General features: G+C 40.0%; 1 protein-coding gene across 6 annotated transcripts in view; it reads right to left on the bottom strand.

Annotated features, from left to right (window-relative positions):
- The window catches only part of ATP6V0A1 (ATPase H+ transporting V0 subunit a1), a 57,767-nt gene that overhangs the window by 29,998 nt on the left and 11,698 nt on the right, over positions 1–16,071 (bottom strand). For 3 of the 6 annotated variants that reach the window (XM_047093509.1, XM_047093511.1, XM_047093513.1), the window contains exons 3-8: positions 11,359–11,437; positions 9,776–9,873; positions 9,086–9,214; positions 3,052–3,155; positions 2,558–2,684; positions 167–249 (exon numbers count right to left, since the gene is read on the bottom strand). In XM_047093509.1, the coding sequence (XP_046949465.1) occupies positions 167–249; positions 2,558–2,684; positions 3,052–3,155; positions 9,086–9,214; positions 9,776–9,873; positions 11,359–11,437 (620 nt within the window). The remainder of the gene's footprint in view (positions 1–166; positions 250–2,557; positions 2,685–3,051; positions 3,156–9,085; positions 9,215–9,775; positions 9,874–11,358; positions 11,438–16,071) is intronic. The other 3 variants (XM_047093510.1, XM_047093512.1, XM_047093515.1) reach the window with 1 other exon arrangement.

Raw genomic sequence — 16,071 nt, 5'->3', positions numbered from 1 at the left:
TGAACTGAGACCATTTCTAATTATTTAAAATAGCCCTAACATTATTAGAAGATATATGTATTGCATTAAGGTAGACTAAAAGGGCTATTGTTTCATTATTCTGTATCCTAAGGCTTAACAGTCAAGGCATTCTGATTGCACCCTCAGGGAGGCACATTTCTCTTACCCTTCACAGATTTTCTTGACTCTGTTTTTCAGCTGATCGCCTTGGAAGAAAATGATGAATACAGATTTGTGCACGTAGTCACCCTGGGCCCCAAACCAGAAACAGAGAATTTAGACTTCTACTCTGGAAGAATATTTTTTGAATAACCTACTTTCTTGGTGATATAGGAATGGGAGTCCTTTAAGGATACGGCAACCCTGCACTCGAACTATTATCCTCCATCTATTTCTTAAGCTCCACTATAAGAACATTTGTCCTATAATCCGTAATGCACAAAAAGCTTTCTGTATTTGTTTTTAAACTCAACCGTGAGCTGAACACAGATGCTCAGATGATTCTCCTCGTAGCACAATATAGCCCTTATTACCAATTCAACTTCAAACCTTATACTACCTGAGTAAGTACGGAAGAGAGGAGAGGAAGCCATTCCTGCTTATTCCCATGCTTAGAAATTCCCAGATAAAGGGGACTGAGTAACTCTAAGGAACAGAGGTGGGAAGAATGTTGATGTAGAATCTCATGCTTCATGCTAAGTTTGATCTAAGGAGCAGGGAGGAAGGCAATCTATTCCAAATACCAAGTTTACACGCAAAGTCTGATGCAAGGACTGCAGGGAAAGATCAGAAAAATAAGCTTAACTGGGTGTTAACTAGTATTGTCTCTAGTTGCCTGTATTTCTCATATTCCTAGAGTTTTTATAATAAAAAGCAAACAGACTTCAGAAGGATAAAAGGAGATGTGGCGTGAAGACAATGATGCTACGTGTCTTAAATTCCTTCATTCTCCAGGAATAAACTGGAGCGCATTCTTTGTGCAGCTGCTCTGCTGTAGCTAGCCAGACCCCCTTTCCTCAATTTGTTGATAATAGTGTTTCTGTTGCCCAGAAACTTGGCTGAAGATTCCTGAGAACAGTTCCATAGGAGGTGTGACTGCAGACTGCAATGTCTCCACAAGCCAAGCACAGGCTTCAGTGAGTCTGTAAAACTGCTCCTCTGGGGGGCTCGTTGTACCCTAAGTGCCACCACCCTCCTGTTTAGGAGGATAAAAGGATGAAAGCCTCAGATTTTCAGCTGCCCGACCCACCCACTCTGAGGAGTCACAAATTCAATCTCTCTTCTTAGGTGGGACAAAGAATGGTAATCTAAGAAAATCCAAAAGATCATTTTCTTTTTTTTAAAAAATTTTTTTTTTCAACGTTTATTTATTTATTTTTGGGACAGAGAGAGACAGAGCATGAACGGGGGAGGGGCAGAGAGAGAGGGAGACACAGAATCGGAAACAGGCTCCAGGCTCTGAGCCATCAGCCCAGAGCCTGATGCGGGGCTCGAACTCCCGGACCGCGAGATCGTGACCTGGCTGAAGTCGGACGCTTAACCGACTGCGCCACCCAGGCGCCCCCAAAAGATCATTTTCAACAGACAAACCAAGCCCAGGCTTCTAAATAATACCGATACAAAAGGGAAGTAAATTTTTTTTTTTTTTTTTTTTTTGCAATACATTTAATCTTCCTTGCTTGTGATCCTTGACATCAGGACTCACGATACTTAGTGTAGGCTGATGTTAAGAACTCTGGCCCGTTATGTCAAATGCCAAGAGACTCAGCCATTCCTACTCTGCAAAGCACTGGGTGGGGAAGATTATTCTACCTTGTACAATATATTATCCTTAAATTAAGTTTCTAAATCTCCCAACAAACAAGTAGACAAAAAAACCTTACCAACTAAAAATTTTATCAACTTATCGAGCTCACAGTTGAGGAACTCTCTCCTTATATGGATATTACCAAACTTGGAACCAGATATCTTGCTTTAATTTTCATAAAGTTGATTTTCTTTTGGTCTCAGATAAGTAACAGAAAGCATATAAAGCTGAGGTTTGGGGCGCCTGGGTGGCTCAGTCGGTTAAGCGTCCGACTTCAGCTCGGGTCATGATCTCACAGTTCATGAGTTCAAGCCCTGCGTCGGGCTCTGTGCTAACAGCTCAGAGCCTAGAGTCTGCTTTGGATTCTGTGTCTCTCTCTCTCTCTCTCTGCCTTTCCCCTGTTCATGCTCTGTCTCTCTCTGTCTCAAAAATAAATAAAAACATAAAAATTTTTTTTTTTTAAATAAAGCTGAGGTTTAAGATAACTGGAAAAAAACACATTTATAATCCAAATAATACCTACACAAGTGGGGCTTGAAAATGTCCAGGCACATGTCAGTATACATCATCTGTACACACACGATGGGAGTTAAGAGGAAAAGAGCAGTATTTCAAATGTGCAAGTCAAAGCAGGAGTAAACATAAGGGCTCCTCTGTGGGAGTGTCAGATTCAGGTGGTACCATGCAGTGTCACTGCTCTGGGCTCCCTTTACAAGACCTACTCCACGGGACACAATTTCCTAGTCTTACAGTCACAGGATCCTCCAGGGGGTTCTCGATTTCAGCCTGTCGCAGGAACACATTCCCCCGGCACACCCGCCAAAGCATGCGCTCAAAAGTAGGGATGCGCTCCCGGTTAATCACACCAGCCACGAAGCTGTGGGGAGAAGAGGCAGATGGGGAACTCGATTCCATGCCACGGGACAGAGGGCTTTAAGACAAAGAAGGGAAGCGAGAGGAGAGGGGCACGGACGACAAACACAAGGCTATGCAATGTTACGCCAAAAGGGCTCCCAAAGTCTTATTCCCGGACCCCAGGATAGGGTTGACAGGACAAATCAGGAACTGAATCCAAGTGACTTAGAAACACCTCAAGAGGCTCAGAAGAGAACACATCCTGGAAGCAAGTGAACGGGCCAGCCTCACCACTCTTGAACAGCAACAATGAACATGACCGCTGCTCCCCGTCCCCCCCAAAAATGAACTGACCCCACTGACATATGGAGGCTTGCAGTAGTACTTACCCAAGTCTTAACGGTGTGCCCCTTCCCATCTCACTCGGCTCCAAGAGGGACGAGGACTCTTCCAACAAGTCTGGATCCGCCATCTGCTGATGATGCAATTCAGCCTGAATTCACAAATCAATTAATATCTAATGAAAATAGTTAGTGGCATGCAGGGAACGAGGAACCGGGAGATAAGTTCAGAAAATAAAGACAAGGGAAAAAAAAAAAAACCACCAAAAGAGAAGACAGCCACAAAAAGAAGACAAGAATAGGGGAAGAAAACAAAGAAAAGAAACAAGAGGTAAAGAAAGCTTTGTAGCCCCAGTAAAGGCATCTGGGGAAATGGTTTTTGAAATAAGGAATAAAGAAAAAACACTAAATAATGATGACATGTATAAATCTGTTACTTAGGTGGAAACCATTTTTCCTCTGTTTCCCTGAATAAGCCATGAAAGTACCAGGAAATACCTTTGCATACGGATGGAAGCTGCAACGTTTCTTCATTTTCAGCAAGACCAAAGCAGCTCTGAAGATACTCTCAACATCAAATTTCCAGGTAGCTACAAACTAAAATTTTCCCTGTGTGAGAATGTGAAAGATGGAGACTCTCTTTCCAAGGAGAAAAGCAAGGCACCGCCACTGTCCTGAGCACAGTGTGGACTGGAGAAAGGCGGAAGGGGCGTCTCCACGAGACTGGGTTTTCCATGCTCTTCAAAATTCAGAACACGAAAACTTTCAGCATGGCCACTGTAAAAAAAATGCTCCAAGCCATGGGCTTTAAAGAGTATTTCTTTCGGGGTGCCTGGGTGGCTCAGTTGGACGAATGTCTGACTCTTGATTTCAGCTCAAGTCATGATCCCAGAGAGGAGGGATCAAGCTCCGTGTCGGGCTCCATGAGTGTGGAGCCTGCTTAAGATCCTCTCTCTCCCTTTGCCCCTCTCCCCTAGTATTTCTTTCTCCAAAAGAAGCAGCAGCATATTGGCTGGGCAGGCCTGGCCTTGACTGCATCAATAAAGGGAAGAAAAAGTGAAAACCTATCTGAATGCCTTCATTTCTAACCACGAATCTAGGAATATTAAAAAGTTCATGTTAGGCTATATTGTTTAAGGGTCACTGAGAACATAGCTGAAGCCAGGAATCTAAATCAAGTGAGAAAAAGTAACCAATCATAAGCCAATATAGAACATGTGGGCTAATTTAATTGTTTAGATTTAAAATGATTTCCACCATGACAGTTTATACAATGAAATGAAGGAGGAGAGGGACCTTCTCAGATGGAGGTCTATACTTCCTAGACTCTCTCTACCCACCACATTCTAACACCTTTTATTCTTACCAATCAGGAAGGTCTGAGAAGCTCTCTAAAAAATAAAGGCCAATCAACTTCTCTACCGCCTGATCTCCTCAACTTTAATATCCACGCGCTACTTGTTTGACCAAAGACAAGAACTATGCCAGAAAAATCTTGCTTTTCAAAAGCAGAACTAAACAAAAAAATCAGGAGAATTTTTCTCTATCATCTTCATTCCAAACATTCTATTCCTGTTAACCCTGCGATCAAAAAATTGATCACGGGAACCTCACTTGGTAAGTCGTAGGAAAGGTAAAGTTAAGGGGGGTGGGGGAGGGCTTTAGGATTGAGTATAAATAAACCTGAATATAAACCAAATGATTAGGTTGAGAACCTAAAAAAGAGAAAGCAATTTTCTGGGGAAGTGAAATCTAAAAGTTGATGCAGGATCAACATTCAACTCCCCACCCCCTTCAAAAAAAAGAAAGAAAGAAAAGGTAGGGCGGGCTTTGAGTATGCCAGAGGACAGAGAAATATTGTCATGATATACGAAAAAGTTTAAGATGAGATAATGGGGGCACAGGTTTCCACTTGCTCTCAAGTGGAAATTTAGGGGGCTTTTTTTGTTTCTGCCTAATATCACATCGGCTTATTGCAAGCCACAGGCAACTTATTTTAAGGATCTAGACGACTACCTCATTTCAACTGGTTCTTGGGATGTCCCTTGGCGAAAAACAGTGAAACTGACTGCTACACACAAGACTCCGGCCTACTTCCCTACGCGGCTCACAAGGCCTGGCTAAAGTAAACCCAGAAGATCAGACTCAGTGCAAGCCTATGTGCTCTAAAGGGGACAACCGCTCTAACAGCAAAAAGTGCTGAGCAACTAGACTCCTCTGAAAACTGCATCTGGGGACTCTGGGCACAAAAAGGACCCAGCGGAATTAAAATTAAATGGAAACTTGTGATGATATTCTAATTAATAATCTCACCACTTCATACTTAAGAATCCTAAATCTTAGAGAGGGGAGTAAAAAAAATTTTTTTAATAAAATAATTGGGCCTCATGGGGAACTAGGAGGACCAGACCGCTCACTGAGGGCCTTTAAAACAATCTCTAAAACCACACTGTGGGGTACCTAAATCCTATTCTGGGCTCCCTAATAACAATAACAACACTGCCAACGTGCCTTTAAATGACTTGCTATGCTCTCTGGTTTACCCTTTCCCCCAGTCAGAACACTGAAACCATGCCCTGAAAGAGGAAGTGGCAGAATTTCTGAGGCTCCCTGTCTACACTGAAATAGAAGTAGCACATCCGGATCCAGCTGCATTAATTACCAAGAGCAAACACTCTTACTTCCATCTCCAGTGAGAGAGAAATCGCATTTCATCACTTCCGGTATTCACCCAAGCCCCAAAGGAGAAGGCAGATGGGAAAGAAAAGTAAAGAAGAGCAGATGGATGGAAGACTCAGGAGGAAAGGAAAGCAGGAACCTGCATGCCATTAACCATTACTTTTCCAGTCTTCTTTACGTTCTCATGGGCTAGGGTGCTTATGGTAAAAGATGCAGAGAGCACTCTTCAGCTCTCACAGTTCTTCATAAGCAAGAAGACTGAGAAAAGGATAATCATTAACAAGTCATTTTAATTGCTCTGGATGAGAAATGGCTAAGTTGAATTTGTAATCATCTTAAATCATAAGAATATCGAATTTACGCTTACTCTTCCCCTTCTAGATGCCTTGCCAATCATGACCGCTATGCCTAAAGACGGAAAGAACCCTTTCCCGATTTGGCCATTTTCTGCTAACTCATTATTATAAATTATTGATCATGTTCACCAATTATATAAAAAAGAAGGACTCAAAACTGGTTGTATTTTAGGCCGTTTGCAAACTGTGATTTCAGGCATGGAAGACAATCTCACGCAAAAAGAGCCATTTCTGAGATTTGAGGGTCCCATGTTTCTTTTTCTTTTGCATTATTTAACGTGCGCACTCACATGCCCAGATGCACTTACTCTGTGAGGTCTTATCACCTGCCATGGCAGCGACAGCTGAGACTGGTGCTTGGCAATAGCAGGGCAGGCACCATTGAGAGGGACCTGGCTGAACCTCTGAGCCAGTGGCAGGAGCAGGCAAGGCACTGACCGTGCATTCAGAGAGGAAAGGCCGAGTGGCTCTTGCCAGAAACCTCCCTACACTACGGTGAGGGTGTAGGAACAAGAGGGGTTGAGGACAAGAGCAGTCAAAGAACCTCTTACAGCCCAGGACTTGGGCTCAAAAGTACTCAGACATTAAAAAAAAAGAAAGAAAATAAATGTTTTGCAAATGTTTTGCGTGAATAAAGGGAAAACAACCCACCATGGATTGACTGGGCATGAAGGTCGTAAAGACTTCCAGCCTGCCTTCTCAGCATGGGGGTTTCATGTTTAGACTTATTACTCACAAAGAACTTATGATTTTAACACTTTGGTTATCTTTCCAAGTAATTTCTCTTATTTTGTTTTAATATTTTGTTTTTAATAACATTAATAGTTCAAGTAACAGGGCACCTCGGTGGCTCAGTTGGTTAAGCGTCCAAATGTTCCTCAGGTCGCAATCTCAAGGTTTGTGAGTTCGAGCCCAGCATCAGGCTCTCTGATGTCAGTGCGGAGCCCGCTTCGGATCCTCTGTCTCCCTCTCTCTGCCCCTCCCCCACTCGTGTGCATGTGCGCACACTCTCTCTCAAAAAAGAAATAAACATTAAAAAAAAACAGTTCAAGTAACTATTGCTCATAAGGGAGTCCATCTGTCAGTCTTTATTCAGAATTTCTCCAGAATGAACTAGACAAAGAAGCCTATTCTATTCCTTAAACTCAGGAGGTTAAGAAAGACATTGTCATACATTTCAGCAACATCCCAGCAATAAACTAAGACTATATCAAAAGGGAAAGGGGGGGGCAAAAGAATTAAGCCCCAAATGATGTTAAAAGTACCTGAGCTTTGATTCTGCGGCCAGTTCAAATTGGATCTGTGAGAGAGCAGCTTGGACGCATTTAGGAAAGCACACATCTGTGAGCCTATGGAGACACTGTGCCCTGGGATGTTTTCTGATATGACTAAGTGATACATTCCTTGAGCACAGGGGCCATGCCTTACTCATCTTGTGCCTCACGAAGAGTAGGTGCTCACTAAATGCTCAGTGAATTAGTGAATATAAATACACTGATGTTTAGGCAATGAGCAACTAGAATTCCAGATTATCTGTTCATTAAAACCATGAGACATAAGTGGCCATGCCTGTTGCAAAAGACCTGAAACACTTGGAAAGAGTTAATCACACTGTCCCACAACCTCTAATTCGATGATATCAGGGACTGGTGAAAGAAGTCCTCATCAGTCTCAAAATTCTCAACTCAGTGAGCAAGCCGAATATTCACACCAAACCTCTCTTGACATATAGCCAGATTCTGATTCTTGGGATGACCAGGCAATTAAGTTCATATGAGCTTTTGCCCCTTTCCCCAATAGATTTTTTTTAATTAGCATGGCTTCTCTGAGTCCATCTTTAGTTATTGAGGAATGTATCACATCTTTGGCTGACGTTCTCCAGCCCAGGGGTTCACAAACCACTGTCCCTCAGAGTCACCTCGTGAAAACAGACTGCTGGGCCCCACCCTCAGAGTTTCTGATTCACCAAGTCTGAAATCTGGAGTGGGGACTAATGATGTGCATCCTGACAAGTTCCCAGGTGAGGCTCATGCTGCTGGTTAGAGAGCCCCTGCTCCAGTCCTTAAAAGACCGATATTAAAAATGGAACTGAGAATACATCAGATGCTAACTAAAATGGGCCCTCTTTTTTTAAAAAGCTTTGCCAATTTTTTTGTTGTTGTTGAGCAAAGAATATAAAGAACTTTATGGAAGGCACACTAAAGAGTCGCTGGAACAGTAGCAAAAGTGTCTGATATTGCTAATCTGGTGGCAAAGACACCTTACTGTAAAAAAAGAGAATTCTCGATACCTTAGGCCATCAACAAAGCCAAGTCCAGGCTCAAAGCTAAGACTCCTCTCCACATTTAATGAGGAGAAGGAATCCTTCTCAAAGTCTTGCTCTAAAGCCTTTCTGTGGGCTCACCTCAGCAAACTGTCATCTGTCATCATCACCTACATTTTTAACCTAGAAACTGACTTAACATTTTTCCCTATAAGGTAGTGTGACTGAGTTTCCATGAAAATCCAGGAATTTCAAAATAGGCATCCTACCAGTTCTATTTCCATAGAACATAACGAGAAACTCTTGAAAAATTAAAGTGTGACTTGTGCTATGTGGATTGTTACAAATGTACTCATGGTAGATAAGCAAACATGGAGAATAAGATAAAAATAAAAATTTGATGATAAAAGTTTTGGAGGTTAAGCCTTTGTTATAATTTCATGTATGACTGAATGTTTCTTGTTGCTTCAACTTTTACCTTAAGCATTTACTTACCTCAAAATATAATGACAAAATTTCAACTATAATATATACAACTACTTTCGGGTTCCTTTCCCCATCTTGTGATGAAAAATTGCAGAAAATGCAAAAGCATACAAAACCATGACTGGCTGTGTACTGCATGAGAAATGGAACATAATCTGACATTCCTTCAACTAAAACAGTGCGAAAATGGTATTGCTTTCAAACTAGCAAATTAAAATAATTTTTGGAATAACAGCATGGCCCACTTGTGCAGGTATAATATCAGCTGCTCAAATACTAAAAGAAACAATAGTCTGACCTCATCGAAAAACTGCTGAGTTTTGCGAAGTATAAATTTTAATTCAGTCAGTTCCAGGAAGTTTCTCTTCAGAGCTTCCTGGTTTGTGTTGATTTCCTTCAGTTCATTTTCAATCTTTTCAAAATTGGCCTACAGAAAAAAAAAGTAAATAAATAAATAAAATCAAACTATTAACTCAAACTAAGCTCAATATGCTTGATGTGAAAGACGGACGAATTCATCCATCCCACAGAACTCTTGGCCACCCTGATGGTTCAAACGTAATTTTATATCTACCCAGCAAATGTGTGATTTTACCAGGGCAACTTTCTTTATGAAATTTTTTTGCTTAACATCATCTGTCTTTATCTATAGGTTCTATTACACAGTTGAATTTCTCAGGGGACTCTGGATGGAAAAAAATAAATACTGAAAACTCTACTGGTTATTCATTTAGTCTATGAGATGAATAAATTACTAGATAAGTTGGTGTTAATCCAATAAGGTTTCGATAAGGCAGTAAACATTTATTTGGTGGCATGTGATACTGTTCAAGATAGTGCTCTATAGTAAGTTTTCACAAGATATTTACAAGCAAGAGACAATGTGGACAAGGACAGCAAGAATTCCTCTACTGTCCACCCACACAGGAAAATAATTTCTGCAGTTAAGTAGAAAGAAACTTCTGGCTTCCTCAGAAGAATTGTTTACCTCTAAGTCAATCATGTCCCGGGGGAAGGGCACCTCTGGGTTTTCACCAGTGTCCATAATTGGGATATTAGCTTTTCTTATTTCTTTCTCAACAAATCCTAAAATGACAGAAGCAAAGTATTCATGTATAGCATAGGCCTGGAATTGCCAGTATTTGAGAAAAAAAATAAGACCCCAAACCTGGCTAAAAAGAGCTTCATTCCCAGAAAGATACTCTTATATAAAAGAAGCAGAACATGTAAATCCTTTTTTTCTCCACGTTCCTCTTCCTCCACTGCACACTCTATAACAACCGCAGCTACCCCAGAGAGGATCATCAACCCACTACTGTCTTCCTTTCCTCTTTTGATCTTAAAACTGGACCTCATCTGCTTCAGTTCTCCACCCTGTGCAACTACTGCCCCAGAGTATGATGGTTCTGCTTGTAGATACTGTTGTAGAACAGAGTTACAGAACAGGGTGATTCAATAGAATATTTGACATTTAGCAAACTCGTGAGACAACTCCAGATCAAAAGGGTTTCATTAAACTTGAAAAACAATCAGATCAGTTTTAACAACACAAAAACCCAAAAAGCACGACACGGAATAAGGTCCCAAAATACCAGAAGAGAAAAGTGACAACTAGCAACTTTTTTAGCGCAGGGACCAAATTCACCAATCAGCTAACTAAAAGCGGGCATATTATAGTAGTGAGATCACGGGTTTCAGAGCCAGAGAGAACAACCTGGATTCAAATACTGGTTCCAGTACAACTGCTTATGTTCCCGGGCAAGTCACTTAACCTCTCTGATCTTTGGTTTCCCCGTTTATTTATTTATTTAATACTTATTTTTTAAGTAATCTCTACACCCCATGTGGGGCTCAAACTCACCACCCTGAGATCAAGAGTCAGATGCTCTACTGACTGAGCCAACCAGGCATCCTGGCTTCCTAATTTATTAAATGAGGTAATACCCAACTGAAGGAATATTGTGAGGAATGAATGAAATAAAGTTTATGCACTCCCCAACTCTCAACAGTACCCTGATAAATGTGTTAGTTTCTTCCTTCATAAAAAGCTCAAATTAAAAGGTGGTTATATTGATATCTAAAATAGATGGTGGGCGCCTGGGTGGCTCAGTCCGTGGAATGTGCGACTCCTGATCTCAGGGTTGTGGGTTTAAGCCCACACTGCTTAAAAATAAAATCTTTAAAAATTATAATAAATAAATAATATTTTTAAATTAAAAAACATATAAAACAAAATAAAAATAAAATAAAAATAGTGGTCTGAGTCCTGTCTCTCAGAATTCTATAATGCAATAGCTATAGCAGTAGCTGTAAAACCCTTCCCATAAAAAATAACCAATGTGTTCAGCTTGCAATCTTGTCATCTCAAAGTTTCCATTAAGCACCACCTAGCCCCAATACCATAAAATCCACTTGTACATGAGAAATTCATCTTAATATCAAGATCCCAAGACTATTCCTCCTTTCTTTTTCTCTTGTAGTATTTTCTCGTTTTGTTAAGAGGACTAGCATCTCTAATTTAAGACAAATGACTCATTATAGGAACATCATACAGGACCAAAATGCACATACGAAGCTTTCGATCCATTTCTTCACATCTTCTAACTTCATTCACAAATTTCCGCTGGAAAACATTCACATCTGGATTTAACTGCAAAATAAGAACACAATACCAAATATTTAAAACAAATTTTTTTAAGGTTTATTTATCTTTGAGAGAGAGAGAGAGAGAGAGAGAGAGAGAGCCCGCGCACATGCACACTAGCGGGGGAGGGGCAGAGAGAGAGGGAGACATAATCTGAAGAAGGCTTCAGGCTCTGAGCTGTCAGCACAGAGCCAAATGTGGGGCTCAAACTCACAAACTGTGAGATCATGCCCTGAGCCTAAGTGGGACACTTAACCAACTGAGCTACCCAGGTGCTCCCCAAATATTTAAATACTGCATCTATTTCCTCTGTGTCACAAGCAACACATTCTGCAAAGTAAAACCTAATTTTGTGTCAGTGTATGATGCAATCATACGATGCAAAAATGGTCTACTGTCCTATATAACCTGCTTCAGGGCCAATCACACCAACTGAAGATAAAAACCCCTCTCTCACTGTGGCATGACATTATTGGAATGGAGGCAAATTAGACAAAGCACCAAGGTACAAGATGGTCCTCCCAGGCCAAAGTCTCAGTGAGCTCCCCCAGCCAAAAACTTGAGCAATGATGTATACCAGAAGCTCTGCCCAGTTTTCCTTCTCTTCCTCCCAATCAGAAGAGACAAAAGGCAAACATCTTTTATTCTTCTGTCCCAGGATCTTCACTTCCTACCAGACAGGCTGGTTTATTCATTCACACATCACAAGTAATTTTCAAAGCAATGTGACAGATATTCTGGGAAACACAAACAAGGTCCTACTTACTAAGAAGCCTGAAATCTAGTAAAGAAAAAAAATACACACAACCAACAAGAGCATGTGATAAATTCCATAAAAGTAATACCAATAAAGAACTATAGCTACTCACTCAATATTTATGGAGCACCATATATACACTACTGTATTAGGCACTGTTATAAGTACAAAAGGATATGTCCAAGCTTTGAGGAGCTATCAGATCCATGGACGAGACAGACACAAACTAATAAATGCAATTTGTTGTGATAAATGCTACTTTAAAAAAGTAAATATTGTTGTCAGTTTCTTATACAATTAAACATATCCCTAGGTACATCACAACTAAGCATTCCACTACTAGATATTTGTTTAAGAGAAATGAAAACATGTCTACAGAGACTCGTACAAGAATGTTTACAGCATGGCACAAGAACACACACTCAGATCAATGGAACAGAATAACCCAGAAATGGACCCACAACGTATGGCCAACCAATCTTTGACAAAGCAGGAAAGAATATCCGATTGAATAGACAGTATCTTCACGAAGTGGTGCTGGGAAAACTGGACAGCGACATGCAGAAGAATGAACCTGGACCACTTTCTTACACGATACACAAAAATAAACTCAAAATGGATGAAAGACCTAAATGTAAGACAGGAAGCCATCAAAATCCTTGAGGAGAAAGCAGGCAAAAATCTCTTTCATCTTGGCCACAGAAACTTCTTATTCAACATGTCTCTGGAGGTAAGGGAAACAAAAAGCAAAAATGAACTACTGGGACTTCATCAAAATAAAAAGGTCCTGCACAGCGAAGGAAACAATCAGGAAAACTAAAAGGCAACCGACAGAATGGGAGAAGACATTTGCAAATGACGTATCAGATAAAGGGTTAGTCTCCAAAATCTATAAAGAAGTTATCAAACTCAACACCCAAAAAACACATAATCCAGTGAAGAAATGGGCAAAAGACATGAATAGACATTTCTCCAAAGAAGACATCCAGATGGTCAAACAACACATGAAAAAATGCTCAACATCACTCATCATCAGGGAAATACAAATCAAAACCACCATGAGATACCACCTCACACCTATCAGAATGACTAACATTAACAACTCGGGCAACAACAGATGTTGGCAAGGATGCAGAGAAAGAGGATGTCTTTTGCATTGTTGGTGGGAATGCAAACTGGTGCAGCCACTCTGGAAAACAGTATGGAGGTTCCTCAAAAAATTAAAAATAGAACTACCCTACGACCCAGCAATTGCACTACTAGGCATTTATCCATGGGATACAGGTGTGCTGTTTCGAAGAGACACATGCACCCCCATGTTTATAGCAGCACTATCAACAATAGCCAAAGTATGGAAAGAGCCCAAACGTCCATCGATGGATGAATGGATAAAGAAGAGGTGGTATGTATGTACAATGGAGTATTACTCGGCAATCAAAAAGAATGAAATCTTGCCGTTTGCAACTACGTGGATGGACCTGGAGGGTATTATGCTAAGTGAAATTAGTCAGAGAAAGACAAGTATCATATGACTTCACTCATATGAAGACTTTAAGAGACAAAACAGATGAACGTAAGGGAAGGGATACAAAAATAATATAAAAACAGGGAGGGAGACGAAACATAAGAGACTCATAAATATGGAGAACAAACAGGATTACTGGAGGCGTTGTGGGAGGGGGGATAGGCTAAATGGGTAAGGGGCATTAAGGAATCTATTCCTGAAATCATTGTTGCACTATATGTTAACTAATTTGGATGTAAATTAAAAAAAAAAATGTTTACAGCAGCTTTATTTATAATAGTCCTAAATGGCAATGTTCCAAATATCCAACAACAGGAGAACAGATGAAGACATTGTAGTGTATTGGAATACTACTCAGCAATAAAAAAAAGAAGCAATTACAGACATACATAAAAACAGATACATCTCTTGGGGTGCCTGGGTGGCTCAGTTGGTTAAGTGTCCGACTTTGGCTCAAGTCATGATCTCGCAGTTCGTGAGCTCTAGCCCCACGTCAGGCTCTGTGCTGATGGCTTGGAGCCTGGAGCCTGCTTTGGATTCTGTGTCTCCCTCTCTCTGCCCCTCCCCACTAGTGCTCTATCTCTCAAAAATAAATTTAAAAAACATTTTAAAAAATGAAAAAAAAACAGATAAATCTCAACAATAGGTTGAGTGAACAAAGTCAGACATAAGACTTTGCAATGTATGATTCCATTTACATAAAGTTCAAAACTAATCTATGATTGTAGAAATCAAAAAAGGGGTTACCTACAGGGGGTGGAGAATGACCAGAAGCAGGCACATAAGATATCTTTCTGGGCTGATGGAAATATTCTATATCTTGACTGGAGTAGTAGTTGCAAAGGTATAAAAATTTACCAAAATCATCAAATTGTACTCTTAAGGTCTATGCATTTCACTGAATATAAATTTTACACCCATAAAAAAAAGTGGGAGAAAGAAAGAAAAAGAAAAGAATAAAAGAAAGAAAGAAATGAACATATGTAGGAGTAACTATGAGAAAAAATGGGTAACTAAGCGGAATAAATGTACAAAGGAAACACCAGAGCTGGGACTTCGGGAGATACGACAGAATTCACCAAGCAGAAACAGGCAGAATGAAGCAGAAAGACTTTGACAAGTGACTCAGAGACATAAAAAAAAATCATATATTCAGAGAAGGGGAAAAATTATTCCACAGGCAGAATGGAATCAAATAATCTGATTTTTAAAAAATACTTCTTAAAAATTTACTTTTTTGAAGACTAACACTGTGCATGAAGAATAAATTGTAAGAGAGACAGACTGATGATAGAGAAACTATTAAGGACATTACTTGTATTATTATATTAACATTAGACAGAGGAAATCTAAAGCAAAAAACATTAGTAGAGTAAGAGAATCATTACAAAATGGTAATAAGAACAATTCCCAGGAAGATGCAATAATCCTAAACTTAGATATTTCTAATAAAACGTTTTTTTCACTGAGCAGGCAGTATCTTGGCCTTTCGTTCAGAAATTTCTACTTCAATAAATATGACACTGAAGTTAAAGTAACCACAAGACTGATAACTTTACTGGTTTCATTATCTGGAGGCAAAGTTCAACGGCAGCCAGTTTCAGGTAAGGCACCCCAAAACATATGGGCAAGGAAGGCATCCTCAAAATACTTCCAACAAAAATTAATAGAACCACAAGGAGACACTGACAAATCTATGTATAGGAAATTTTAAATACAATTTTAAATTATTGATATATTAAGTCAACCAAATATATACATATATTTTAATTTGAGAGACAAAGCACTAGCAGGGGAGAAAGAGGCAGAGGGAGAGAGAGAGAATCTTAAGCAGGCTCTATGCTGACTGAGGAGCCTGACCTGGGGCTCGAGCCCACCACCCTGGGATCATGACCTGAACCAAAACCAAGAGTCAGACGCTTAACCGACTGAGCCACCCAGGTGCCTTAAGTCTACCAAATATTAATAAGGATAGAGAAAATGTGAACAACCTAATAAATGAGTTTAATCTAATATATATATATATATATATATATACACATATATATACATATATATATACACACACACACATATGTATATATGTATATACATATATATGTATAATGTGTGTGTGTATATATATATTTAGAAAGAGACATATTTTTTCTATCCCAGCATTCAAAGTTCTCTCTTTTTTAAAAAGTTTATTTATTTTGAGAGAGAGAGAGAGAAAGAGAGAGAGACAGTGGGGGAGGGGCAGAGAAAGAGGGAGAGAGAATCCCAAGCAAGCTCTGCATTCTCAGCACAGGGCCCAACTCAGGATCAGTCTCACAAACTGTGAGATCATGACCTGAGCCAAGATCAAGAGTCAGAGGC

This window comes from Lynx rufus, unplaced genomic scaffold, assembly GCF_022079265.1.
Source record: "Lynx rufus isolate CCGP_SWC_20201006 ecotype Redwood Valley unplaced genomic scaffold, mLynRuf1.p SCAF_34, whole genome shotgun sequence".
Taxonomy (NCBI): Eukaryota; Metazoa; Chordata; class Mammalia; order Carnivora; family Felidae; genus Lynx; species Lynx rufus.
This window is presented reverse-complemented; position numbering and strand designations above follow the sequence as displayed.